This window comes from Scyliorhinus torazame, chromosome 5 (assembly GCF_047496885.1).
Source record: "Scyliorhinus torazame isolate Kashiwa2021f chromosome 5, sScyTor2.1, whole genome shotgun sequence".
NCBI classification, from domain to species: Eukaryota; Metazoa; Chordata; class Chondrichthyes; order Carcharhiniformes; family Scyliorhinidae; genus Scyliorhinus; species Scyliorhinus torazame.
The window spans coordinates 91,037,371-91,064,160 of record NC_092711.1 but is presented as its reverse complement, the minus strand read 5'-3'; the positions used below and the strand labels follow the sequence as shown (position 1 = coordinate 91,064,160).

The 26,790-nt window shown below is 49.6% G+C and overlaps 1 protein-coding gene and 1 long non-coding RNA gene across 6 annotated transcripts in view; one reads left to right on the top strand and one right to left on the bottom strand.

Moving 5' to 3' along the window:
- The window catches only part of LOC140421473 (uncharacterized), a 78,435-nt gene that overhangs the window by 32,284 nt on the left and 19,361 nt on the right, over positions 1-26,790 (top strand). For 2 of the 4 annotated variants that reach the window (XR_011946805.1, XM_072506196.1), the window contains exon 5: positions 5,904-6,012. Coding sequence is in view for 2 of the 4 variants with exons in the window: in XM_072506196.1 (XP_072362297.1) it covers positions 5,904-6,012 (109 nt within the window). In the remaining 2 variants the exon portion in view is untranslated. Of the gene's footprint in view, positions 1-5,884; positions 6,013-12,018; positions 12,685-26,790 lie in introns of those variants that run through there. The other 2 variants (XM_072506195.1, XM_072506188.1) reach the window with 2 other exon arrangements.
- LOC140421502 (uncharacterized) lies at positions 498-26,733 on the bottom strand. Of its 2 annotated transcripts, XR_011946856.1 has the most exons (4): positions 26,316-26,733; positions 13,173-13,278; positions 11,302-11,417; positions 498-875 (listed from the first exon to the last, which is right to left on the bottom strand). It is a non-coding gene; the product is annotated as an uncharacterized lncRNA (long non-coding RNA). The 2 variants fall into 2 exon arrangements; XR_011946855.1 differs by lacking the exon at positions 13,173-13,278 and having other exon boundaries at positions 26,316-26,501.

Below are 26,790 nucleotides of genomic sequence, written 5' to 3'. Positions count from 1 at the left end.
GTGTGGAGCAAACATTTCAACATTTGTTACTGAAATGTGGCAACAAGATGGAACAATCCACAAACAATTCAGGGGCTGATTTAAAGGAATAACTAGGCCGTACTTGCATTACTGTCTGTGCGGAGTCTGCACATTCTACCAGTGTCTGCGTGGATTTCCTCCGGGTGCTCCGGTTTCCTCCCACAATCCAAAGATGTGCAGGTTAGGTTGATTGGCCATGATAAATTCCCTTAGTGTCCAAAACAAAAAGGCTGGGTAGGGTTACGGGATAGGGTGGAGATGTGTGCTAAGGTAGGGTGCTCTTTCTAAGGGCAGTGCTGACTCGATGGGTCGAATGGCCACCTTCTGCACTGTAAATTCTATGGAGGGAATGTCACCATGGGAACAAAAAGTCCCTGGTTTCAGTTGGTGATTGGGGAGAAGGGTTAGGACAGGTGAGGGAGAAGGTTAATACTGTCATCATTCAGAACAACACAGACTTTCAAGCAACAACTGAGGAACTTCTCTGTCCAATTTAATATTCACATAATATATTCAGAGACAGAATGACAGGAACTTGCAATCAGTTTGGAGATAACTCCGATATTTTCCATTCTTAAATATTTTGTCTTGAAAGATACCAAATGGGATGAAGCCAAATCTTTAAAAGGCAAATTCTTTGGTTCAAATCGCCACTGTGCTGTCAGTGGAAAGGGTTAACTTCTCTGCTCTCAAGGGTGTTGGAACAAACGTGCTCAAATGTGCACAACTGTGTTGACTTTACGTAACACCATTTTAAACTTTGTTTTCTCAATTCTTTTGGCAACTTTTTCTGCTTTGCCCAAATGCGTTTTCTCCTCTTTCTTCAGGCACTTTTCCAAATGACTCAAATAAAACTAAAGAAAAATAAAAGTAAAACGATCAGCTTTCACAGGTAACCAAAGCTTCAACCTTCTTAGACCAAAAAGACTTAAAGAGGGTGGAGCTTCCAAAAGATTGTGAAACCCAATGCACAACGATAAGGCTGAAGTTTAACTTAAGAGAATCCAACTTTTCTCTGCCTTTTACAATTGTACAAATAAATTGCAATTCATACTTAAAGATTTACTTTCACTCAGTAATTATGATAAGAAGTCTTACAATATCAGGTTAAAGTCCAACAGGTTTGTTTCAAACACTAGCTTTCGGAGCGCAGCTCCTTCCTCAGGAAGAAGGAAGGAGCAGTGCTCCGAAAACTAGTGTTTGAAACAAACCTGTTGGACTTTAACCTGGTGTTGTCAGACTTCTTACTGTGCTCATCCCAGTCCAACGCCGGCATCTCCACATCACAGTAATTATGATGTGGAGATGCCGGCGTTGGACTGGGGTGAGCACAGTACGAAGTCTTACAACACCAGGTTAAAGTCCAACAGGTTTGTTTCGATGTCACTAGCTTTTGGAGCGCTGCTCCTTCCTCAGGTCCTGACCTGAGGAAGGAGCAGCGCTCCGAAAGCTAGTGACATCGAAACAAACCTGTTGGACTTTAACCTGGTGTTGTAAGACTTCGTACAGTAATTATGATGTTACTTTTCTCAGCACAGACTCCTTAGATAAAATCTCAATTGTTCACTTCTCTTGTAGCTGGTGTGTGGAGAAGATCATGTTCACTGTAAACATGTCAGCACAGAAACCGCACTGTGCTTCTGGACACACTCAGTCTGCAAGTAGATGAATCTTGTAAACTTGACCCTCATGAAGGTCTTCCCAGTGATGCTAAGGAGTGAGACATCCCTGTAGTTGTTGCAATCTCCTCTGTCACTGCTGTTTTTATAGGTTATGATGATTTTAGCATCATACACATGGAATTGTTCCGACTTCCCAACAGAGGAGGTCATGAAGGTGTGACAGTCGATGGGATTTTGTGTTTGAGGAGTTCAGCTGGAATTCCATCCTTGCCGGGCACCTTTCTGCTTGCTCAGCAATTAATGGCCTTTTCCAGCTCAACCATGACAGGAAGCTGCAGGAGAGTCAGACAGCGACTGGGAGATGTCCGTCTGACGGAGCACAGCTGTCAGTCACGTTCAACCCAGCGGGACATCTGTTTACATCTGTCAGGATGTCACTCTCTGAGATTTCAGGGAGCAACTTTGGTGATGGTCAGACCCAGAGCCCTCTTCTTCCCAGCACACAGAGATTTCTGTTATCTTTTTAATATAAATTTAGAGTAACCACTTATTTTTTTCCAATTAAAGGGGCAATTTAGCATGGCCAATCCACCTAACCAGCACATCTTTGGGTTGTGGGTGTGAGACCCATGCAGACATGGAGAATGTGCAAACTCCACGCAGACAGTGACCTGGGGCCGGGATCGAACCCGGGTCCTCAGCGGCATTACTAACCACTGAGCCACTGTGCAGCCCGAGATGTCCATTATCACAGGCCGTTTGGAGTTATTGACGTTGGCTGTCCAGTGTTTATTTGCACAATCTCTCCATGTTTTACACAACTGTCTTGACTACTTTCAAGTGATGCCTTGTTCTCGGTGTTGGGTTTATGTTGTACATCAGGTCGGCTTTGCTTTTTGCTTCAATGACAGATGTCATCTCTGCTGAGGGGCTCTCAAACCAGTCTGTGTTGTGGGTTCCACCTTTACCTTCGAATCCTGTAGGATCGTTACAGTGCAGAAGGAGGCCATTTGGCCCATCGAGTCTGCAGCGACCCTGTGAAAGAGCACTCAACCTCGGCCCGCTCTAGCCCCCTAACCCTGGCTGCTGCTGCTGTGTCAGAAATGATTGAACTCAGTGACTTCCAAGTTTCATCAATATCAATGTTGATTGATGAAGTTTTTATTGATGTGCCTGTGAAATATTTCACAGTTTAGTTTAATGTTCCTTGATAATGTCATTTCACAATGGACATGTTACTGTGAGGAATGTGTGAGTAACAATTGTCAGCAAGGATTAATCAGCACTTTCTAATTGGAGATGTTAATCAGTGGAACCTTTCAACTCTGAATTGTAGATTTTGTATCAAACGTCATTTAGGATGATCCTGTTAAAGAGTTCTTAAATGAAGGAGAATATCAGACGGTGTGCTTTGAAAATGGGACATCGCAGCCTTGAAAATTAGTGACATCTGAAAATATTAAACTGCAGCCAGTTCTATGGTTTGTTCACATCAGCAGAATCAAACCAGATATTGTCAGACCATCAATGCTGGATGTGATTAACAGCAGCATAAACAGTAAAATCCAATCCCTGCAGTCACTTGTCAACTTGCTGATGTCGCAGCTCATATTGTGACTGAGTGAATCCCTTCCCACAGCGTCGATGGTCGGTCTCGGCCCTTTGTGAATTTGTTGGTGTGCACTGAAGGTGGATGATTTCCTGAGTGTCTTTCCAATGAAACTACAGCTGAATAGCTTCTCCATAGTGTAACTTCACTGGTGTCTGAGCAGACTGGATGATTGAGTGAATCCCTTCCTGCACACTGAGCAGGTAAATGGTCTCCCGGTGTGAACACGATTGTGTACACTGAGATTAGATAAAGACGTGAACCACTTTCCACAGGATATGGATATCTGAGGACTGAGTAAATGTGTTGGTGTAACATGAGTCTAGCTGACTGAGTAAATCCCTTCCCACACACCGAACAGGCGAACAGCCTCTTCTCAGCATGATATCGCTGGTGTAACATGAGGCCAGCTGATTGAGTAAATCCTTTCCCACACTCAGAGCAGGTGAATGGTCTCTCTCCTGTGTGAATATGCGGTGGGTTTCCAGCAGGCATCGATAATTGAATCCCTTCCCACCGTCCCCACATTTCCATGTCTTCATCATCCAGATGTCCTTGTATCTCTCCAGTTCGGACACCCAGTTGAAGCCTTGTCCATACAGAATACATGGATGTTTCCTCCTCCACACGAATGGTGCAGGCTGTGTATTTGGTTCAAGCACTTTGCGCAGTCAGTGTTCTGGAACTCAGATGTGCCTGTGTCTCTGTGCTTTCCCAATCACATTGCTGTTCGTACTGTTCTCCCACAGATAGAACAGACAAACATTTCTCAAATAGAACATAGAACATTTCTCCTTCACATTCAATGGCCGTTGATTAACAGCTACTCATGAAGCCATTAACTCCGCCAAATGCTGTTGTAATATTTGGTTGAGTTTCCAGTCTTTGAATTCTCCCCTTTTAATCCCCTGTAAAAGGAGTTTACAAAATCCATCGCTGTCAGTACAAAATAGACATTTAGAAAAGTCAATTCTAGTTTCGCTGGAATGTTTGTTCAATTCTTGTTCCCCCAAAGCTGTAAATCCCAGTCCCACACACACTCCCTGTGCTGAAATCCAAACCCATCTGCACCATTTCTTTCCTCCACTCCCAGTTTTCTCGCTCCCTCTCCTCTGCCTGGGTTCAGTTCTCCAGCTCCTGTCTGCAGATTGACAATAAAACCAATGGGTCTTATTGGGGGGTTGGGGCCTCCAGCGGGTGTTTGTAAATCCTCCCCACCCACCTGCCAGGGTTTCCTTCCTTCCCAGAGATCAGAGTCCTCATTGATTTGAGTGCAAAGTGAACACTCTTATTTCTTGTCCTCCTCCCCCATCCTCTGATGTGAACCATCCTCCAGTGTCTGAAGCAGGATGGTGCCCGTTAACCTGGGCCTGTTCCCAGGTTGCGTTTTGTACTTTAACCTGGTGTAAGACTTCTTACTGCGCTCACCCCAGTCCAACGGTGGCGTCTCCACATAATGATTGTGAAGGGTTTGCTCCAGCTCACAATGCCCGGGGAGTGATTGACGGCTGCTCCGGACCAATAATGCGAGGGCTCGGGACTGGCGGACCAAGTGGGAGCGGCTGGTCCTCCAACCAATCGCAGTGAATGAGGGGCGGGGCTGAGTCAGGATCTCCCTCATTGACTGAGAATCTGCATCATTCTGAGTTCTTCCCATTGGCCGCGGGTTCCACAACCTCATTTCTTGCCTGAGAGGTGTTGAGCAATGGGAAGATTTGAGGACCAGATGGACTCGGTCCTCCAGCCAATCAGACTGCGGGCTGTGTGTGAATTACGACTGAGTTTACGATTGAAATGTCTTCCTGAGTCAAACCTCGGAGTAAAACACTTTGTTTCCACTTCAGCGGACTTTTAAAAAAAATTCCATTGCCCGTTCTACAGAACTGTTACAAAAAGCAACAACAAACGTTAACCCTGTTTCTCTCGCCACATGTGGCACAGTCGGTACCACTGCTGCCTCACAGCGTCAGTGACCAGTGTTGAATTCCGGCCTCGGATGACTGTGTGGAGTTTGTGCATTCGCCCCGTGTCTGTGGGGGTTCCCTCCGGGTGCTCCAGTTTTCTCCCATGTGCAGGTTTGGTGGATTGACTATGCTAAATTGCCCCTTAGTGTCCAAAGATGAGATGGGTTTACGGGGCTAGGGGAAGGAAAGTGCACCTGGGTGCGGTGCTCTTTTGTGGGGTAGGTGCAAACCCGATGGGCTGAATGGCCTCCATCTGCACTGTAGGGATTCTCTGATGCTGTCAGACCCGCTGGGTTAATGTCGCATTTACTGTTTTCAATCTACATTATACACATTTTTAATCCACTAATTATATTTATTGAACCACTGTACCATCAACTACTCGGAGCAGTGTGTTGATGTTTCAGCTACTTTGTAGGATTTTCGCTCTCACAGTCTGATGGGTCTGTCTGGGGGTATTTCCCTGGTACTGTCCATGTGTTTGGGTGTTTGTGTATTTTAGGGAACATGTAGAACTTCCTTCGTTCTGCCCGTTGTCCCCTCAGATATTCCCATCTGTTTTTGGTTAATGTGTCTGGGGTCTGAGTTCTTCTAGTCTGTCTCCAATTCTCCTTCCTGTCTCGGGCATATGGGTCAAGGTAGCTTGGTGTTGTGATTCGTGTTGTTTACTTGTCTGTCTGTCTCCAGCAGGTATTGTTGTCTCTCGATAATGATTGTGCTGATACCCTTATCTTCTGGTCTGATGAACATATCCGTGTTGGATCCAAGCTCCCGGATTGTCTGTCTTTCTCTCCGGGTAAGATTCTGTTTGTCTCTTGTATTTCACTGTGACAGGGCAGAGACCCGATTGAAGGGATTCAAACATGGGAGTTCTGGGAAAGATGGGCAAGGATTTGGGAGGTGACAACATGTTCAAAGAGTTTGGAGAGGAGAGGGAGGTTGAAGATGGGGCAGTAATTTGTAAGGATGGCAGGGTCAAGGGTTTGTTTTATTGAGGGCGTGATGATGGCAGATTTGAAGGACAGAGGGACAGTAGCTGAAGAGAGAGAAATGTTGACAATATCCATGGACACAGGGTAGTTGGCTGATCAGTAGCTCAGTGGGAATAGCGTCGATGGAGCAGGAGCTGGGTCTCATGGACAACAGAAGAACATAAGAATTAGGAACAGGAGTAGGCCATCTGGCCCCTCGAGCCAGCTCCGCCATTTAATGAGATCATGGCTGATCTTTGTGGACTCAGCCCCACTCTCCGGCCCTACACCATATCCCCGAATCCCTTTATTCTTTAGAAAGGCATCTATCTTTTTCTTAAAAATGTTTAAAGAAGGAGCCTCAACTGCTTCACTGGGCAAGGAATTCCAGAGATTCACAACCCTTTGGGTGAAGAAGTTCCTTCTACACTCCGACCTAAATCTACCTCCCCTTAGTTTGAGGCTATGCCCCCTAGCTCTGCTTTCCCCGACCAGAGGAAACAACCTGCCCGCATCTATCCTATCTATTCACTTCAGAATTTTATATGTCTCAATAAGATCCCCCTGCATCCTTCTAAACTCCAATGAGTACAGTCCCAGTCTACTCAACCTCTCGTCATAATCTAATCCCCTCAACTCTGGGATCAACCTAGTGAATCTCCTCTGCAATCCCTCCAGTGCCAATATGTCCTTTCTCAGGTAAGGAGACCAAAACTGAACACAATACTCCAGATGTGGCCTCACCAACACCCTATACAATTGCAGCATAACCTCACTAGTCTTGAACTCCATCCCTCTAGCAATGAAAGACAAAACTTGATTAGCCTTCTTAATCACCTGTTGCACCTGCACACCAACTTTTTGCGACTCGTGCACCAGCACACCCAGGTCCCTCTGCACAGCAGCATGTTTTAACATCTTACCGTTTAAATAATAATCCATTCTGCTGTTATTCCTCCCAAAATGGATAGCCTCACACTTGGCAACTTTGAATTCCATCTGCCAGACCCTAGCCCATTCACCTAACCTATCGAAATCCTTCTGCAGACTTCCGGTATCCTCTGCCCTTTTTGCTTTACCACTCATCTTAGTGTCGTCTGCAAACTTTGACACATTGCCCTTGGTCCCCAACTCCAAATCATCTATGTAAATTGTGAACAACTGCGGGCCCAACACTGATCCTTGAGGGACCCCACTAGTTACAGGTTGCCAACCAGAGAAACACCCATTTATTCCCACTCTCTGCTTTCTGTTAGTTAACCAACAAGATGAGCTCTGAGAGGACACGAGGGGAGATGGGAGAGAAACTCGAGAAAGATGTGGGTTCAGAGCTCGGGAAAGGATGAAATTTAGAGACAGTTTGGTCCGGTGGGCTCGTGGAACGGAGGGAAGCAGCAGAGGGAGCTGATCGGATTTACTCAATCTCTGTCACAAAGAAGCTCCACAAGCTCCTCACACTTCTTGTTGGAGGTGAGGATGGAAGAGACAGGGGAGAGCGAGAGTACTTCAAAAGGAACTAACTTGTGTCAAAGATATTGAAATGTTTCAAGACTGCGTATTTAACACAAATCTAATTTATTTGACTTTTAGCAAATATATTAGCCCCTGTAAATGGGCTGGAGTTTGTTATCAGCAGAAAGAGACCCAAATGAACATGGTTCAGTCCTGAATGTGAGAAACAGTAAAATCCAATCACTGTGGTTACTTGTGGCCTCGTTGGTGACTCAGCAGGTGGGATGACTGAGTGAATCCCTTCCCACAGAGGGAGCAGGTGAATGGCCTCTTCCCAGTGTGCATTCGCTGGTGCTTCAGCAGGTTGGATGACTGAGTAAATGCCTTCCCACACTTGGAGCAGGTGAATGGTCTCTCCCCACTGTGACTGTGTCGATGAATTTCCAGCTTGGATGGGGAAGTGAATCCTTTCCCACAGTCCGCACATTCCCACGGTTTCTCCTCAGTGTGACTGCATTTGTGTCTCGTGAGGTCTGATGATCGACTGAATCCTCGTCCACACACACAACACGTGTACGGTTTCTCCCCACTGTGACCAATGCTTTTTTCGTCCATGATCAATGATATTCAGCAACGATAAATTGAGGACTCTGACAGATCCTGATGTGACGCTTGGTTTGCGTTTCCGGACTTTGAACCCTCCCCTTCGAACACCTTGTAAAACTGATTGAAAACAGAAAATAGGGAGTGAGAGAGAACCCACAAAAACACAAAGGCAGGTTGTGAAATTGAGCTGAATGAATCTGGTCATTTGTGGGGAAAAAGTGACCGTGAAAACTGCTGGATTGTCATAAAAACCCAACTGTCCTCTTTGGTAGGAGAGAGAAAGAGGTGAAGAGGGATTTTGTACATCTACAAGACATACTAAGAGAGTAGTTGGCAAAGCAACTTCGATCTTGAGCTTCATAAACAGTAACATTGATACCAAAACTATACTTCTGGTGACACAGTGGTTAGCACTGCTGCCTCACAGCGCCAGGGACCCGGGTTCAATTCCGGCCTTGCTAAGTGTGGAGTTTGCACTTTATCCCCGTGTCTGCGTGGGTTTCCACCCGGTGCTCAGGTTTCCTCCAACAGTCCAAAGAAGGGCACCTTAGGTGGACTGGCCTTGATAAATTGCCCCTTAGTGTCCAGGAATGTGCAGGTTAGGTGGGGCTATGGGGTTACAGGGACAGGGTAGGAGTGTGGGCCTAGGCAGGGTGCCCTTTCAGAGAATCACTGCAGACTCGATGGACCGAATGGCCTCCTTCTGCACTGCAGGAATTCTGTGGTTCTAATTCTATGCTATGAATCTTTCTAAAGCTCTGGTCACCACTCTTCAGGAAGAATGTGAAGGTTCTTGGAGAAGGTGCAGAGGAGATTTACCAGAATGGTTCCAGCAAAGGAGGTTGAGGGGAGATTTGATTCAGGGACACAAGATTATGCCAGATTTCCATCGGGTGGACAAAGAAACACTGTTTCCATTCACTGATTGTACAAGCAGTCGGGACACAGATTTAAAGCTTTGGGTAAAACCTGGATTGAACAATACAAGATCCTGAGGGGTTTTGACAGGGTGGATGTGGAGAGGATGTTTCCTCTTGTGGGAGAATCTGGAACAAGGGGGTCACTGTTGCAAAGTGAGGGGTCACCCATTTCAGATGGGGATAAGGATTTTGTTTTCTCTTGAGGGTTGCAAGACTGGGGGTGGCACAGTGCTTAGCACAGCTGCCTCATGTCGCCAAGGACCCGGGTTCGATCCCGGCCCCGGGTCACTGTCTGTGTGGAGTTTGCACACACCCACAAATCCAAATTAATGGCAGCACGGTAGCATTGTGGATAGCACAATTGCTTCACAGCTCCAGGGTCCCAGGTTCGATTCCGGCTTGCGTCACTGTCTGTGTGGAGTCAGCACATCCTCCCCGTGTGTGCGTGGGTTTCCTCCGGGTGCTCTGGTTTCCTCCCACAGTCCAAAGATGTGCAGGTTAGGTGGATTGGCCATGATAAATTGCCCTTGGTGTCCAAAATTGCCCTTAGTGTTGGGTTGGGTTATGGGGATAGGGTGGAGGTGTTGATCTTGGGTAGGGTGCTTTTTCCAAGAGCCGGTGCAGACTTGATGGGCCAAATGGCCTCCTTCTGCACTGTAAATTCTATGATCTATCAAAGATGTGCAGGGTAGGTAGATTGGCCACGCTAAAATTGCCCCTTAATTGCAAAAAATGAATTGGGCTCTCTAAATTTATGTTAAAAAAAACAGGGCGAGAGAGTAGATTCAGTAAGGATGTTCCCAATAGTGCGTGTGTCCAGAAATAGGGGTCACAGTCTGAGGATACGGGGTAGACCATTTTGGATAGAGATGAGGAGAAATGTCTTCACCCAGAGAGTGGTGAGCCTGTGGAATTCGTCGCCACAGGAACTAATTAAGGCCAAAACATTGCATGTTTTCAAGAAGTAGTTAGATACAGCACTTAGGGTGAAGGGGACCAAAGGATATGGGGGGAAAGCAGGATTAGGCTATTGAGCCTAATCAGCTCTGGTCGTAATGAATGGTGGAGCAGGCTCGAAGGGCCAAATGGTCTCCTCCTGCTCCTATTTTCTACGTTGCTCCGTATCTCTGCATGTAAATGGTCCAGGAGGTATGAGGAAGAATGTTTTTACACAGCCAGTGGCAATGACCTTAAACTTTCTGCCGATGACGGAGTTTGGAAATAGACACAATGAATGATTTTTTTTTTTAATTGGATAGAAACCTGAGAGAAATAAAGCTGTGAGGATACAGAGACAGAGCAGGAGAATGACTCTGACTGGATTGCTCCAGATAATAATAATAATATTTATTGGTGTCACAAGTAGGCTTACATTAACACTGCAATGAAATTACTGTGAAAAACCCCATCTCGTCACACTCCGGCTCCTGTTCGGGTGCACTGAGAATTCAGAATGTCCAATTCACCTAACAAGCACGTCTTTCGGGGCTTGTGGGAGGAAATCGGAGCACCCGGAGGAAACCCACAACAGACACGAGGAGAACGTGCAGACTCCGCACAGACAGTGACCCAAGCCGGGAATCAAACCCGGGTCCCTGGCGCTGTGAAGCAACAGTGCTAACCACCGTGCCGACTAGAGCTAGCATGGACTCAATGGACCGAATGCCCTTCTCTGCCCTTTTTTAAATTTTTTAAAGTAAATTTAGAGTACCCAATTCATTTTTTCCAATTAAGGGGCAATTTGGCGTGGTCAATCCACCTAACCTGCACATCTTCAGGTTGTGAGGGCGAAACCGACGCAAACATGGGGAGAATCTGCAAATTGCACACGGACTGTCACCCAGAGCCGGGCTCGGCCCTGTGAGGCAGCAGTGCTAACCACTGACGTGCTGCCAGCTGACTGAATTTTTTGTCTAATCTCGCCTTGTAATTTAACCCCGGGGGGTTCAGATATCACTCGGGTAAATCTGTGCTACACTCCCTCCGAGGCCATTCTATCCTTCCTCAGGTTTGTTGTCCAGAACTGAACACAGTTCTCCAGGTTTGGTCTAACCAGGGTTTGTGAATCTCGGGGCTTTCCCAGTCACACTGAGACCTGAAATCTTCCATCACAGACAGAACAGACAAACCTTTTACCTTCCACACCCAGATGCTGCTGAAATTCAGGTTCTGCTGAATCGAGTGACTCTGTCAGATCGCGATGTGACGTTTGGTTTGTGTTTCCCGTCTGTTAAACCTCCACTTCCAGTATCCTGTAAATTTACAGAAACCTCACTGTCAGTTTAGGATCGAAATTCACAACATTCTCTCCTCGCCAACTTTGATTAAATGTATTCCTGGAGGTTTAATCACATGACCTGTACCCCATCCTCCAGCCATTAATCGGTCAACACATCCATCCTTGTGACACTCTGCCTTCCTCGGCCAATTGGGAAGCAAAAGGACTCATTACCTTACAGGACAGTGTTTGACTAGGGCAGCATGGTGGTGCAGTGGTTAGCACTGCTGTCTCACGGCACCGAGATCACAGGTTCGATCCCGGCTCTCGGTCACTGTCTGTGTGGAGTTGGCACATTCTCCCCGTGTTTGCGTGGGTTTCACCTCCACAACCCAAAGATGTGCAGGGTAGGTGGATTGGCCACGCTAAATTGCCCCTTAATTGGAAAAAATGAATTGGGCACTCTTAATTTATTTTTAAAAAGGACAGTGATTGACTGTCAGTCAATTAACCTTTATCCCATTTTCAATATTTTTATATCCACTGAAGAGAAATGTTCAAAAATCTTTTTTACTGTCCGAATGATTTTCCAGAGACCCAAAATTAATATTTTTACTGTCCTAATCATGTTCCAGAGTCACAAAAATATTTTTGACTGTCCCAATGATTTTCCAGACACCCAGACATGAATCTCACCAAGGCAGAAGGTAAAATTTTAATTCATTGAAAGTTTACTGATGACCATGAAACGATTGTCGATTGTTGCAAAGACCCATCTGGTTCACTCCTGTCTTTCAGTGAAGGAAATCTTCTATCCTTACCTAGTCTGGACTATATGTGACTCCTGATCCACAGTCAGCTGGTTGACTCTTAAAATGCTCTCTGAGATGCCCTCAGTTCAAGGGCAATTAGTGATGGGCAGTGAATGCTGGCCCAGCCAGCGACACCCACATCCCGTGAATGAATAGAAAAGAAAACTGCCGTCCTTACCTGGTCTGGCCGACACGATTCCAAACCACAGCAATGTGGTTGATTCTTTAAATGCCCTCCGAGATGGCCGAGCAAGCCACTCAGTTCTCGGGAAATTAGGGATGTGCAATAAATGTTGGCCCAGCCAGTGACTCCCACAAATGATTAAAATAAAATCCTGGAGACTCCAGTCAGTCAATCCGGAAGATTTGGCATCTGGTGCAGGCTCGCAGCGCATAATAATAATAATCACTTATTGTCACAAGTAAGCTTCAATGAAGTTCCTGTGAAAAGCCCCTAGTCGCCACATTCCGGCACGTGTTCGGAGAGGCTGGAACGGGCATTGAACCAACGCTGCTGGTCTTGTTCTGCATTACAAGCCCACTGTGCTAAGCCAGCCACTTCCCTGCGGCTCCTTGTCCTCTGTAAAGATGGCGGCCGGTAACCCGGGCCTGTCACCGCTCAGCTCTCTCTGTTCGGTGCTGTCTAAGACCGGGCCATTAACATTTTCCTCGGGAGTTGAAGCCTCCACGGGGTATTTATGAAGCCTCCCGGCTCACTCCGCAGCTTCTATCGCTCCCCGGCCACCCACCGGCTCCAATCCTGAAAGTCGCTCGATTGTTTCTTTCCCGCTCCTCACATCGTCAGCGACAATCTGAACTGCGCCTGCACTGGACACAGCCCGAACAGCGCATGTGCGAGGAGCTTCGGTCATGTGGATAGAGCACATTCTCAGCTGCTACTCATGTTGGGTAATAAACCCACCATTGAAATGGATATTTTTGATATAAATTATGCTTCGCAAACTGACTATGCTTACACACAAAGGTCGATAACTCCAGGTCCCGATAACCCGAATGGTGCTGTCAGAATTCAATATGAGGATTGGTTTTGAGTTTCCCGTCTTCGACTCCCTTTCTAAGCCCCTGTGAAAGAAGTTTACAAAGGCATCACTGTCAGTCCAGTCATGAAATTCAGAAAAGGCGAACTTTCTCCTGGTTTGAGTTTGCTGTGTGTAAATCCTCCCCTACTAATCCCCTGTAAAAGGAGTTTCCAAAATTAATCGCGGTCAGTCCAGGATAGAAATTCACAACATTGTCCCCTCCTGCTCCCTGGTCCAGGATGACCGCTCATGCCCCCCGCTGCACACTGACCCTCTTGTCATCAGCAGTGATTTGAGGGTGGTGTCTACTCATGGTTGTGAGTTTCTACCTGGGTCTTCATGTGGCTGAACAGAGCCGCAGAGCTTTGGACACATGGGGCAGGATGACTAATAAGACAGTGAAATCCAGAGACCAGGATTGTCTTCCTTTTCTTTCCATCTCCGCCACCACTTTGCCTCATCAATAAGACATTGGGACTCAAAGACTAATCCAGTTTTTTTTTATTTTTATTAAATATTTTATTGAAAATTTTTGGTCAACCAACACAGTACATTGTGCATCCTTTACACAATATTATAACAACACAAATAACAATGACCTATTTTATAAACAAAAAATGAATAAATAATAAATAACAAAAAATGAAAACTAGCCCTAATTGGCAACTGCCTTGTCACAAGTAACACTCTCCAAAAATATAATTTAACAGTCCAATATATAATTATCTGTAGCAACGACCTATACATACTATACAGTATATATTAACAACCCTGAGAGTCCTTCTGGTTCCTCCCCCCCCCCCCCCACACCGATCCTGGGCTGCTGCTGCTGCCTTCTTTTTCCCATTCCGTCTATCTTTCTGCGAGGTATTCGACGAACGGTTGCCACCGCCTGGTGAACCCTTGAGCCGACCCCCTTAGGACGAACTTAATCCGCTCTAGCTTTATAAACCCCGCCATGTCATTTATCCAGGTCTCCACCCCCGAGGGCTTGGCTTCTTTCCACATTAGCAATATCCTGCGCCGGGCTACTAGGGACGCAAAGGCCAAAACATCGGCCTCTCTCGCCTCCTGCACTCCCGGCTCTTGTGCAACCCCAAATATAGCCAACCCCCAGCTTGGTTCGACCCGGACTCCTACTACTTTTGAAAGCACCTTTGTCACCCCCATCCAAAACCCCTGTAGTGCCGGGCATGACCAAAACATATGGGTATGATTCGCTGGGCTTCTCGAGCACCTCGCACACCTATCCTCCACCCCAAAAAATTTACTGAGCCGTGCTCCAGTCATATGTGCCCTGTGTAATACCTTAAACTGAATCAGGCTTAGCCTGGCACACGAGGACGACGAGTTTACCCTGCTTAGGGCATCTGCCCACAGCCCCTCCTCGATCTCCTCCCCCAGCTCTTCTTCCCATTTCCCTTTTAGTTCATCTACCATAGTCTCCCCTTCGTCCCTCATTTCCCTATATATATCTGACACCTTACCATCCCCCACCCATGTCTTTGAGATCACTCTGTCCTGCACCTCTTGTGTCGGGAGCTGCGGGAATTCCCTCACCTGTTGCCTCGCAAAAGCCCTCAGTTGCATATACCTGAATGCATTCCCTTGGGGCAACCCATATTTCTCGGTCAGCGCTCCCAGACTCGCGAACTTCCCATCCACAAACAGATCTTTCAGTTGCGTTATTCCTGCTCTTTGCCACATTCCATATCCCCCATCCATTCCCCCCGGGGCAAACCTATGGTTGTTTCTTATCGGGGACCCCCCCAAGGCTCCAGTCTTTCCCCTATGCCGTCTCCACTGTCCCCAAATCTTCAGTGTAGCCACCACCACCGGGCTTGTGGTGTAGTTCCTCGGTGAGAACGGCAATGGGGCTGTCACCATAGCCTGTACGCTAGTCCCCCTACAGGACGCCCTCTCTAATCTCTTCCACGCCGCTCCCTCCTCCTCTCCCATCCACTTACTCAGCATTGAAATATTAGCGGCCCAATAATACTCACTTAGGCTCGGTAGTGCCAGCCCCCCCCTATCCCTGCTACGCTGTAAGAATCCCTTCCTCACTCTCGGGGTCTTCCCGGCCCACACAAAACTCATGATGCTTTTTTCAATCCTTTTAAAAAAAGCCTTCGTGATCACCACCGGGAGGCACTGAAACACAAAGAGGAATCTCGGGAGGACCACCATCTTAACCGCCTGCAACCTCCCTGCCATTGACAGGGATACCATATCCCATCTCTTGAAATCCTCCTCCATCTGTTCCACCAACCGCGTTAAATTTAACCTATGCAATGTGCCCCAATTCTTAGCTATCTGGATCCCCAGGTAACGAAAGTCCCTTGTTACCTTCCTCAACGGTAGGTCCTCTATTTCTCTACTCTGCTCCCCTGGATGCACCACAAACAACTCACTTTTCCCCATGTTCAATTTATACCCTGAAAAATCCCCAAACTCCCCAAGTATCCGCATTATTTCTGGCATCCCCTCCGCCGGGTCCGCCACGTATAGTAGCAAATCGTCCACATACAAAGATACCCGGTGCTCTTCTCCTCCCCTAAGTACTCCCCTCCACTTCTTGAAACCCCTCAACGCTATCGCCAGGGGCTCAATCGCCAGTGCAAACAATAATGGGGACAGAGGGCATCCCTGCCTTGTCCCTCTATGGAGCCGAAAATATGCAGATCCCCGTCCATTCGTGACCACGCTCGCCACTGGGCCCTGTACAACAGCTGCACCCATCTAACACACCCCTCTCCAAAACCAAATCTCCTCAACACCTCCCACAAATAATCCCACTCCACTCTATCAAATGCTTTCTCGGCATCCATCGCCACTACTATCTCCGTTTCTCCCTCTGGTGGGGCCATCATCATTACCCCTAACAACCTCCGTATATTCGTGTTCAGCTGTCTCCCCTTCACAAACCCAGTTTGGTCCTCGTGGACCACCCCCGGGACACATTCCTCCATTCTCATTGCCATTACCGTGGCCAGGACCTTGGCATCTACATTTAGGAGGGAAATAGGTCTATAGGACCCGCATTGTAGCGGGTCCTTTTCCTTCTTTAAGAGAAGCGATATCGTTGCTTCAGACATAGTCGGGGGCAGTTGTCCCCTTTCCTTTGCCTCATTAAAGGTCCTCGTCAGTACCGGGGCGAGCAAGTCCACATATTTTCTATAGAATTCGACTGGGAATCCATCCGGTCCCGGGGCCTTTCCCGCCTGCATGCTCCTAATTCCTTTCACCACTTCTTCTACCTCGATCTGTGCTCCCAGTCCCACCCTTTCCTGCACTTCCACCTTGGGAAATTCCAGCCGATCCAAGAAGCCCATCATTCTCTCCCTCCCATCCGGGGGTTGAGCTTCATATAATTTTTTATAAAATGTCTTGAACACTCCATTCACTCTCTCCGCTCCCCGCTCCATCTCTCCTTCCTCATCCCTCACTCCCCCTATTTCCCTCGCTGCTCCCCTTTTCCTCAATTGGTGTGCCAGCAACCTGCTCGCCTTCTCCCCATATTCGTACTGTACACCCTGTGCCTTCCTCCATTGTGCCTCTGCAGTGCCTGTAGTCAGCAAGTCAAATTCTACATGTAGCCTTTGCCTTTCCCTATACAGTCCCTCCTCCGGTGCTTCCGCATATTGTCTGTCCACCCTCAGAAGTTCTTGCAGCAACCGCTCCCGTTCCTTACTCTCCTGCTTCCCTTTATGTGCCTTTATTGATATCAGCTCCCCTCTAACCACCGCCTTCAACGCCTCCCAGACCACTCCCACCTGGACCTCCCCATTATCATTGAGTTCCAAGTACTTTTCAATGCACCCCCTCACCCTTAGACACACCCCCTCATCTGCCAATAGTCCCATGTCCATTCTCCAGGGTGGGCGCCCTCCTGTTTCCTCCCCTATCTCCAAGTCCACCCAGTGTGGAGCGTGATCCGAAATGGCTATAGCCGTATACTCCGTTCCCCTCACCTTCGGGATCAATGCCCTACCCAGCACAAAAAAGTCTATTCGCGAGTAGACTTTATGGACATAGGAGAAAAACGAGAACTCCTTACTCCTAGGTCTGCTAAATCTCCACGGGTCTACACCTCCCATCTGCTCCATAAAATCTTTAAGTACCTTGGCTGCTGCCGGCCTCCTTCCAGTCCTGGACTTCGACCTATCCAGCCCTGGTTCCAACACCGTATTAAAATCTCCCCCCATTATCAGCTTTCCCATCTCTCGGTCCGGAATGCGTCCTAGCATCCGCCTCATAAAATTGGCATCATCCCAGTTGGGGGCATATACGTTTACCAATACCACCGTCTCCCCCTGTAGTTTGCCACTCACCATCACGTACCTGCCCCCGTTATCCGCCACTATAGTCTTTGCCTCGAACATTACCCGCTTCCCCACTAATATAGCCACCCCCCTGTTTTTCGCATCTAGCCCCGAATGGAACACCTGCCCCACCCATCCTTTGCGTAGCCTAACCTGGTGTATCAGTTTCAGGTGCGTTTCCTGTAACATAACCACATCTGCCTTAAGTTTCTTAAGGTGTGCGAGTACCCGTGCCCTCTTTATCGGCCCGTTCAGCCCTCTCACGTTCCACGTGATCAGCCGAGTTGGGGGGCTTCCTACCCCCCCCTTGTCGATTAGCCATCACCTTTTTCCAGCTCCTCACCCGGTTCCCACGCAGCTGTATCTCCCCCAGGCGGTGCCCCCCCGCCCATCCTCTCCCATACCAGCTCCCCCCTCTCCCCAGCAGCAGCAACCCAGTAATTCCCCCCTCCCACCCCCACCCCCGCTAGATCCCCCGCTAGCGTAATTACTCCCCCCATGTTGCTCCCAGAAGTCAGCAAACTCTGGCTGACCTCGGCTTCCCCCCGTGACCTCGGCTCGCACCGTGCGACGCCCCCTGCTTCCTGCTTCTCTATTCCCGCCACGATTATCATAGCGCGGGAACCAAGCCCGCGCTTCTCCCTTGGCCCCGCCCCCAATGGCCAACGCCCCATCTCCTCCACCTCCCCTCCTCCCCCCATCACCACCTGTGGGAGAGAGAAAAGTTACCACATTGCAGGATTAGTACATAAAACCCCTCTTTGCCCCCCACATTCGCCCCACCACTTTGTTCGAACGTTCTTTTTAATAACCCGCTCATTCCAGTTTTTCTTCCACAATAAAAGTCCACGCTTCATCCGCCATCTCAAAGTAGTGGTGCCTCCCTCGATGTGTGACCCACAGTCTTGCCGGTTGCAGCATTCCAAATTTTATCTTCTTTTTATGAAGCACCGCCTTGGCCCGATTAAAGCTCGCCCTCCTTCTCGCCACCTCCGCACTCCAGTCTTGATAAACGCGGATCACCGCGTTCTCCCATTTACTGCTCCGAGTTTTCTTCGCCCATCTAAGGATCATTTCTCTATCCTTAAAACGGAGGAATCTCACCACTATGGATCTGGGAATTTCTCCTGCTCTCGGTCCTCGCGCCATCACTCGGTATGCTCCCTCCACCTCCAACGGACCCGCCGGGGCCTCCGCTCCCATTAACGAGTGCAGCATCGTGCTCACATATGCCCCGACGTCCGCTCCCTCCACACCTTCAGGAAGACCAAGAATCCTCAGGTTGTTCCTCCTTGCGTTGTTTTCCAGTGCCTCCAACCTTTCCACACATCGTTTCTGATGTGCCTCCTGCGTCTCCGTCTTCACCACCAGGCCCTGTATATCGTCCTCATTCTCGGCTGCCTTTGCCTTCACGACCCGAAGCTCCCGCTCCTGGGTCTTTTGTTCCTCCTTTAGCCCTTCGATCGCCTGTAATATCGGGGCCAACAGCTCTTTCTTCATTTCCTTTTTGATCTCTTCCACACAGCATTTCAAGAACTCTTGTTGTTCAGGGCCCCATGTTAAACTGCCACCTTCTGACGCCATCTTGGTTTTTGCTTGCCTTCCTTGCCGCTGTTCTAAAGGTTCCACTGCAATCCGGCCACTTTCTCCTCCTTTTTCCATCCGTATCCAGGGGGGATTCCCTTCTGGTTTACCGCACAGTGTTTTTAGCCGTCAAAATTGCCGTTGGGGCTCCTATCAAGAGCCCAAAAGTCTGTTTCACATGGAGCTGCCGAAACGTGCGACTCAGCTGGTCATCGCCGCACCCGGAAGTCGACTAATCCAGTTTGATGGACAAGTTGTCTCCATTCTGAACAATGGGGAACAAGCTCCTCCCACTCATTGTAACATCGCCCCGACAAAGAGACAAATGCGCATGCGCCCTGATGCACATTAAACAAAGCTGGCGGCCATTAACCCGAGCCAAACATGAGGAGCTGCAGCCCCGCTTGGTGCAAATGGGGTCCCGGAAACTTTTTCCCGAAGATTGCAGCTTGCAACAGCTTTACACAACGTTTCTGCCCACCCCCGAGATCTCTCGCTCCCTCCATATTGTTAAACGCCTCTTACCAATTTCGGATTTAAGGAGGCGCTCTTCTCCTTCGCCATGACCCACACTGCGCATGCTTCAATCACAGCCCCGCCCCTCATTCACTCCGATTGGTTGGAGGACCTGCCGCTCCCGGTCGGTCCTCCAGTCCTGCACCTCCTCCTCCTATTGGTCTGGAGCCGCCCTCAATCACCTGGCATTGTGATGGTTCCAGATGGTGAGAGCGGCCACAGGCTCAGGCTGACTCGCTGATTGTCCAATAATAACAGTGAGAGTCTCACTGGGACAATCAGACAATAATAGTGGAGATGGGGCCCAGAGGATAACCAGCAAAGGATTCACTCACTTTGAGAGAAACAAACACAGTGTCTGTTCCAATAATAAGAATCAGGCTGCAATGTGTGAGTGAACACATCATTGGATCCAATGTAGAATCATAGAATCTCCTCAGTACAGAAGGAGGCCATTCGTCCCATTGAGTCTGCAGCAACCCTCTGAAAGAGCATCCTACCTTGGCGAATTCCCCACCCTATCCCCACAACCCCTCCCAGTGACAATTTAACACAGTCAATCCATCTGACCTGCACATCTGTGGACTGTAGGAGGAAACCAGAGCATCCGGAGGAAATCTGCGCAGACACAGGAAGAATGTACAAACTCCACACAGACAGTGACCCAAGGTCAGAATGAATCATAGAATCTACAGTGCAGGAGACCATTCGGCCCATCGAGTCTGCACCTGCATTACCTGATCTGGCCAACTCACTGGAATGTGGTTAATTCTGAATTGCACTCTGAAATTTCGTAGTAAGCCATTCAGTTTAAGGGCAATTAGGAATGGACAACCAAGCTGGTCTTGCCCGTGACACTCACATCCCATAAAGAATAGAGAAAATCAAAGGGCTGTTTCCAGTGCCGGTTTCCAAGGAATCAGTACTGGGCCCTTCACTCCTGGTTACATCATTGATTTGAGAGTAAATGTGGGAACATGAACAAGAAGTTTACCTGTGACACAAAAATGATTAAACACTTGATAGTGAGGAAGAAAGCTGGAGGGAAAACAAGGCAAAGGATTACATGATAAATGGCAGGACAGGACTAGTTAGGCCAGAGCTAGTTTCCTGTGTACAGGAAGATTGCACTAGAGAAAGTACAGAGGGGATTTAACAACATCAGCCAGAAATTAACAATGTTTGCTCTGAGGAACGTTTGGATAAACTGGGGCTGTTTTCTTTGGAACAGAAAAGACTGAGGAGAGACCAAAATTAAATTATGAAAAGCAGCCTGGCTGGCTCAGTCGGCAGAGCATGGGAGTCTTAATCCCAGGGCCGTGGGTTAGACCCACGTTGGGCGCTTCAGCTTCTTTAATCTGAGAACATTGAGCTGAACTGTTTTATGGGTGGCACAGTGGTTACCACTGTTGCTTCACAGCACCAGGGTCCCGGGGTTCAATTCCCACTTAGGACACGGTCTGTGCGGAGTCTGCACGTTCTCCAGTGTCTGTATGGGTTTCCTCCCACAAGTCTCGAAAGACGTGCTTGTTAGGTGAATTGGACATTCTGAATTCTCACTTTGCATACCTGTAGCGCACAAAGACTCCGAGAGACGAATAGAGTGAAGTCGATGAGGCTTTATTAAGCGTGTCTGTTCCCCCGCAGCTCGGTAGTAGACTGGCCTGCGGGGGAGGACTCCAGCTTCTTATACTCCGCCTTCAGGGCGGAGCTAGAGGTCAACGGCCAACCAGGACCCGGGATCTGTCAGCCAATGACATTAGGGCTTCCAGTCCCACATGACCCCTAATACATACTACCACATTCACCCCTTGTCAAAAATGAACCCGGCGGGGTGATGCTTCGCATGGTGGTAAGGGTTTACAGGGCTGGTCCTGGGAGGAAAACATTCATGTGGCAATACAGTATGTACAATTTTGTCCTGTTTCAACTATTTACCGAAGGTATCGGGAGAAAAAGCAAAATGTTCTTGTGAAAAGTTCATATATTGATTTAGATCGACGCCACGAGTCGGTCGGGCCGTCTGGTCGTCCGTGTCGATCGCCTCGGCCCCGGTGGTGGTGGTGGTGTTTGTTCCGGTGTTGTCGTCTCCGGGAGCCTTACGGTTTCAGCTTGGGCTTTATTCTTGGTCGGGCCTGGGGGGAGGGGGACTGATCCTCCTGGGAAGGGGGCGGTCGCGGGGTGCGGCGGTGGCAGGAAGGGGGGGGGGGGGGGTTGGGTGAATGGTGTCGGGGGGGGGGGGTGTGTGTTGCCGGCGGGCACCAGATCTCGCAGGGAGACCGTGTCCTGTCGGCCGTCGGCGTACTCCACGTAAGCGTACTGCGGGTTCGCGTGGAGGAGGTGAACCCTTTCGACCAACGGGTCCGCCTTGTGTGCCCGCAATTGCTTTCGGAGCAAGATGGGTCCTGGGGCCGCCAGCCAGGTCGGCAGCGACGTTCCAGAGGAGGACTTCCTAGGGAAGACAAGGAGACGCTCATGCGGCGTTTGATTAGTGCTCGTACACAATAGCGACCGGATGGAGTGGAGAGCGTCCGGGACGATACAAGATCTCATAGTTGAAGGTGGAGAGCTCGATCCTCCACCTTAAGATCTTGTCGTTTTTGATTTTGCCCCGCTGTGCATTATCGAACATGAAGGCTACCGACCGTTGGTCGGTGAGGAGAGTGAATCTCCTGCCGGCCAGGTAATGCCTCCAATGTCGCACAGCTTCCACTATGGCTTGGGCTTCCTTTTCCACTGAGGAGTGGCGGATTTCTGAAGCGTGGAGCGTTCGGGAGAAAAAGGCCACGGGTCTGCCCGCTTGGTTAAGGGTGGCCGCTAGAGCTACGTCGGAGGCGTCGCTCTCGACCTGGAAGGGGAGGGACTCGTCCATGGCGCGCATCGTGGCCTTTGCGATATCCGCTTTGATGCGGCTGAAGGCCTGGCAAGCCTCTGTCGACAGGGGGAAGGTCGTGGTCTGTATTAGAGGGCGGGCCTTGTCTGCGTACTGGGGGACCCACTGGGCGTAGTATGAAAAGAACCCCAGGCAGCGTTTCAGGGCTTTTGAGCAGTGCGGGAGGGGAAATTCCATGAGGGCGCGCATACGTTCGGGATCGGGGCCTATTATCGCATTGCGCACTACGTAGCCCAGGATGGCTAGCCGGTTGGTGCTAAAAACGCACTTGTCCTTGTTGTACGTGAGGTTCAAGGCTTTAGCGGTCTGGAGGAATTTTTGGAGGTTGGCGTCGTGGTCCTGCTGGTCGTGGCCGCAGATGGTTACATTGTCGAGATACGGGAACGTGGCCCGCAACCCGTGTTGATCAACCATTCGGTCCATCTCCCGTTGGAAGACCGAGACCCCGTTTGTGACGCCAAATGGGACCCTTAGGAAATGGTATAATCGCCCGTCTGCCTCGAAGGCTGTGTACTTGCGGTCACTTGGGCGGATGGGGAGCTGATGGTAGGCGGACATGAGGTCCACGGTGGAGAAGACTTTCTATTGGGCAATCCGATTGACCATGTCGGATATGCGGGGGAGAGGGTACGCGTCTAGTTGTGTGTACCTGTTGATGGTCTGGCTATAGTCTATGACCTTCCTTTGCTTCTCCCCTGTCTTCACTACTACCACCTGTGCTCTCCAGGGACTATTGCTGGCCTGGATTACGCCTTCCTTTAGTAGCCGCTGGACTTCGGACCGAATGAAGGTCCGGTCCTGGGCGCCGTCTGCTCCTAGTGGCGACGGGTTTGCAATCCGGGGTGAGGTTCGCAAACAAGGACGGGGGTTGCACCTTGAGGGTTGCGAGGCCGCAGATAGTGAGTGGGGGTATTGGGCCGCCGCATTTGAAGGTAAGGCTCTGTAGATTGCACTGGAAGTCTAATCCCAGTAATGTGGGGGCGCAGAGTTGGGGAAGGACGTGTAGCTTGTAGTTTTTGAACTCCCTCCCCTGCACCGTTAGGGTAACTATGCAGAAACCTTTGATCTGTACGGAGTGGGATCCTGCAGCTAGGGAAATCTTTTGTGCGCTGGGATAGGTGGTCAAGGAACAGCGTCTTACCGTGTCGGGGTGGATAAAGCTCTCCGTGCTCCCGGAGTCGACTAGGCATGGTGTCTCGTGCCCGTTTATTAGCACCGTTGTCGTCTGGAGTGTCCGGGGCCGAGCTTGGTCGAGCGTTATTGAAGCGAGACGTGGTTGTAGTAGTGGAGCGTCTTCCTCGAACCCCGTGGAGCCGTCGACACTGGGGTCCGTTGTTGCCGCCCAAGATGGCGTCGGGGATGAACAAAATGGCTGCCCCCATACATCGCACGTGGCTGGAGGGTCACAAGATGGCGGCGGGGGTGGACAAAATGGCCGCCCCATGCGTCGTACAGGTCTGGGGTGGTCCAAGATGGCGGCGTCCTTCCTCCCCTCGTGGTGGCCGGGACCCAAAATGGCGGCGTCTGCGGGTCGCACATGGGGCGCTGGGGGGGTTGGGGAGCGTTAGGAACGCGCGGGGCTCCCTCATCTCTGGGGACAGCAGTGGTCGGGACCCAAATTGGTAGCGCTGGCGGGTCATACGTGGGGCGTGGGGGGGGGGGGGGGTTGGGGGGCGTTAGAGCCGTGCAGAACTCCCTCTTCTCCGAGGAGAGCGGTGGTCGGGACCCAAAGTGGTAGCGTAAGCGGCGTGCAGGGCTCCCTGTTCTCCCGGGACTGCGGTGGTCGGGACCCAGAATGGCTGCGCCTGCGGGTCGTACATGGGGTGCTGGGGGGGGTTGGGGAGCGTAAGCGGCGTGCAGGGCTCCCTGTTCTCCCGGGACAGCGGCGATCTCGCGGGACCGGCACACAACCGCGAAATGGCCCTTTTCCCCGCAGCTCTTGCAGATTGCTGCACGGGCCGGGCAGCGCTGCCGGGGGTGTTTCGCCTGGCTGCAGAAATAGCAGCGGGCGCCCCCGGTACGACTTGGTGTTTGGACCGCGTAAGCCTGTGGGGTGCCCGGGGGGGTGGGGGGTGGGGGGGGTGCGTTTGTCGCGACGGGTACGTACGGAGCCCAATGGGCTGCCGCGCGGTCGGGGCCGTAGGCGCGGGTATTACGCGCGGCCACGTCTAGGGAGGCTACTAGGGCCCGTGCCTCTGAGAATCCTAGTGACTCTTTTTCTAGAAGTCTTTGGCGGATTTGGGAGGAGTTCATACCTGCCACAAAAGCATCGCGCATTAACATGTCCGTGTGTTCATTTGCGTTCACCGAAGGGCAGCTGCAGGCTCGTCCCAAAATTAGTAGCGCGGCGTAGAATTCATCTATCGATTCTCCGGGACTTTGCCGTCTCGTTGCGAGTTGATAGCGAGCGTAGATCTGGTTTACTGGGCGGACATAGAGACTTTTCAGTGCTGCAAACGCCGTCTGGAAATCCTCTGCGTCTTCGATGAAAGAGAAAATCTCCGTGCTTAACCTCGAGTGCAGGACCTGTAGGTTTTGGTCTTCTGTGACCCGGCCGGTGGCCGTTCTGAGGTAGGCCTCGAAACAAATCTGCCAATGCTTGAAAGCTGCTGCCGCGTTCACTGCGTGGGGGCTGATCCTCAGGCATTCCAGGATGATCCTGAGCTCCATAGTCCTTTTTAGGCACGCTTAATAAATTGTAGCGCACAAAGACTCCGAGAGACGAATAGAGTGAAGTCGATGAGGCTTTATTAAGCGTGTCTGTTCCCCCGCAGCTCGGTAGTAGACTGGCCTGCGGGGGAGGACTCTGGCTTCTTATACTCCGCGAGGTCAACGGCCAACCAGGACCCGGGATCTGTCAGCCAATGACATTAGGGCTTCCAGTCCCACATGACCCCTAATACATACTACCACAATACTCGAAGAGATGCCAGAGTGTTACTACCAGGGGATTTTCACAGTAACTTCATTGTAGTGTTAATGTAACCCTACTTGTGACAATAATAAAGATTATTCTAAATGTATAAAATTCTGGGGGATCATGGTGGCACAGTGGTTGTGTGCCTGCGTGCTGGGGACCCGGGTTCGATCCTGGCCCCGGGTCACAGTCTGTAAGGGATTTGCACATTCTCCCATTGTCTGTGTGGGTAGGTGGCTTGGCCAAATTAAATTGCCCCTTGATTGGAAAAAAATAGAAATTTACATTTTTTTAAAATTCTGAGGAATCTAAATAGATTGGATAGGAAGGTCCTATTCCCTTTGGTTGAGGGATACATATAAAAGGGGGCAGAGATTTAGGGGGGGACGAGGAGGTTTAGAGGGTGGTGAAGATCTGTGGCATGCTGCTGAAATGATGGCAGAAACCCTCATAACATTTAAAAAGTATTTAGATAGACATCTCAATTGATGTAACTTAAAAAGCTACAGACCACAATCTGTAAATTGAGATTAGGCTCAATACTTACTTTGTAGCCACGATGAGCTGAATGAAATGCAACACAAACAACAAACTTTAATAAAATCTGTGAGAGTAACTCTCACCACTAAGAAGATCAGCAGTTTGCTAAGTTTAGCGGCCAAGTATGCTAATGCGGTAATTTTAAAATGTACCTGCACACATAAGAGTACAACAGCAAATTATTTAACTTCCCCAATGTGATCGGTGTAATTAGTCTCAAATTTAACCCGGAATGGTCATTTAAATTTTCCCAGTCACTCTGATATCTGAAATCTTTATCCACGGACAGAACAGACAAACCATTTTACCTCCCAATGATATTCAGGTCCTGATGAATCGAGTAAGTCTGCCAGATGATGATGTGATGTTTGGATTGAAGTTCCCGTTAGTAAATCCTCCTCTTTCGAAAGGAATTTCCAAAGAAATTTCACTCTCAGTCCAGGAGAGAAATTCACAAGATTTTCTCTTCCGGGTCCTGGAGGCCGCGCATGCGCCCTGCTGCACCTGAGAAAGATGACGGCCGCGCATGCGCCCTGCGGCATATCGCCCCCGAATCAGATGACAGCCGTTAACAGGGGCCGATCAGAGAGAAAAGCGCCGATGCGGCCGCCCCATTCAGTACAGACACCGAACTGTGTCAAAAGTGCCTGAACCAATTTATCAGCTTGAGTAACGTAATGGAATAATGGCGGATAAGACTACCCGGAATGCCGGGGGCGGATGAATACGCCCTATCTCCATCACAGTAGCCAGAACGCGCAGGCGTCAGAATGTCCCGCCCCC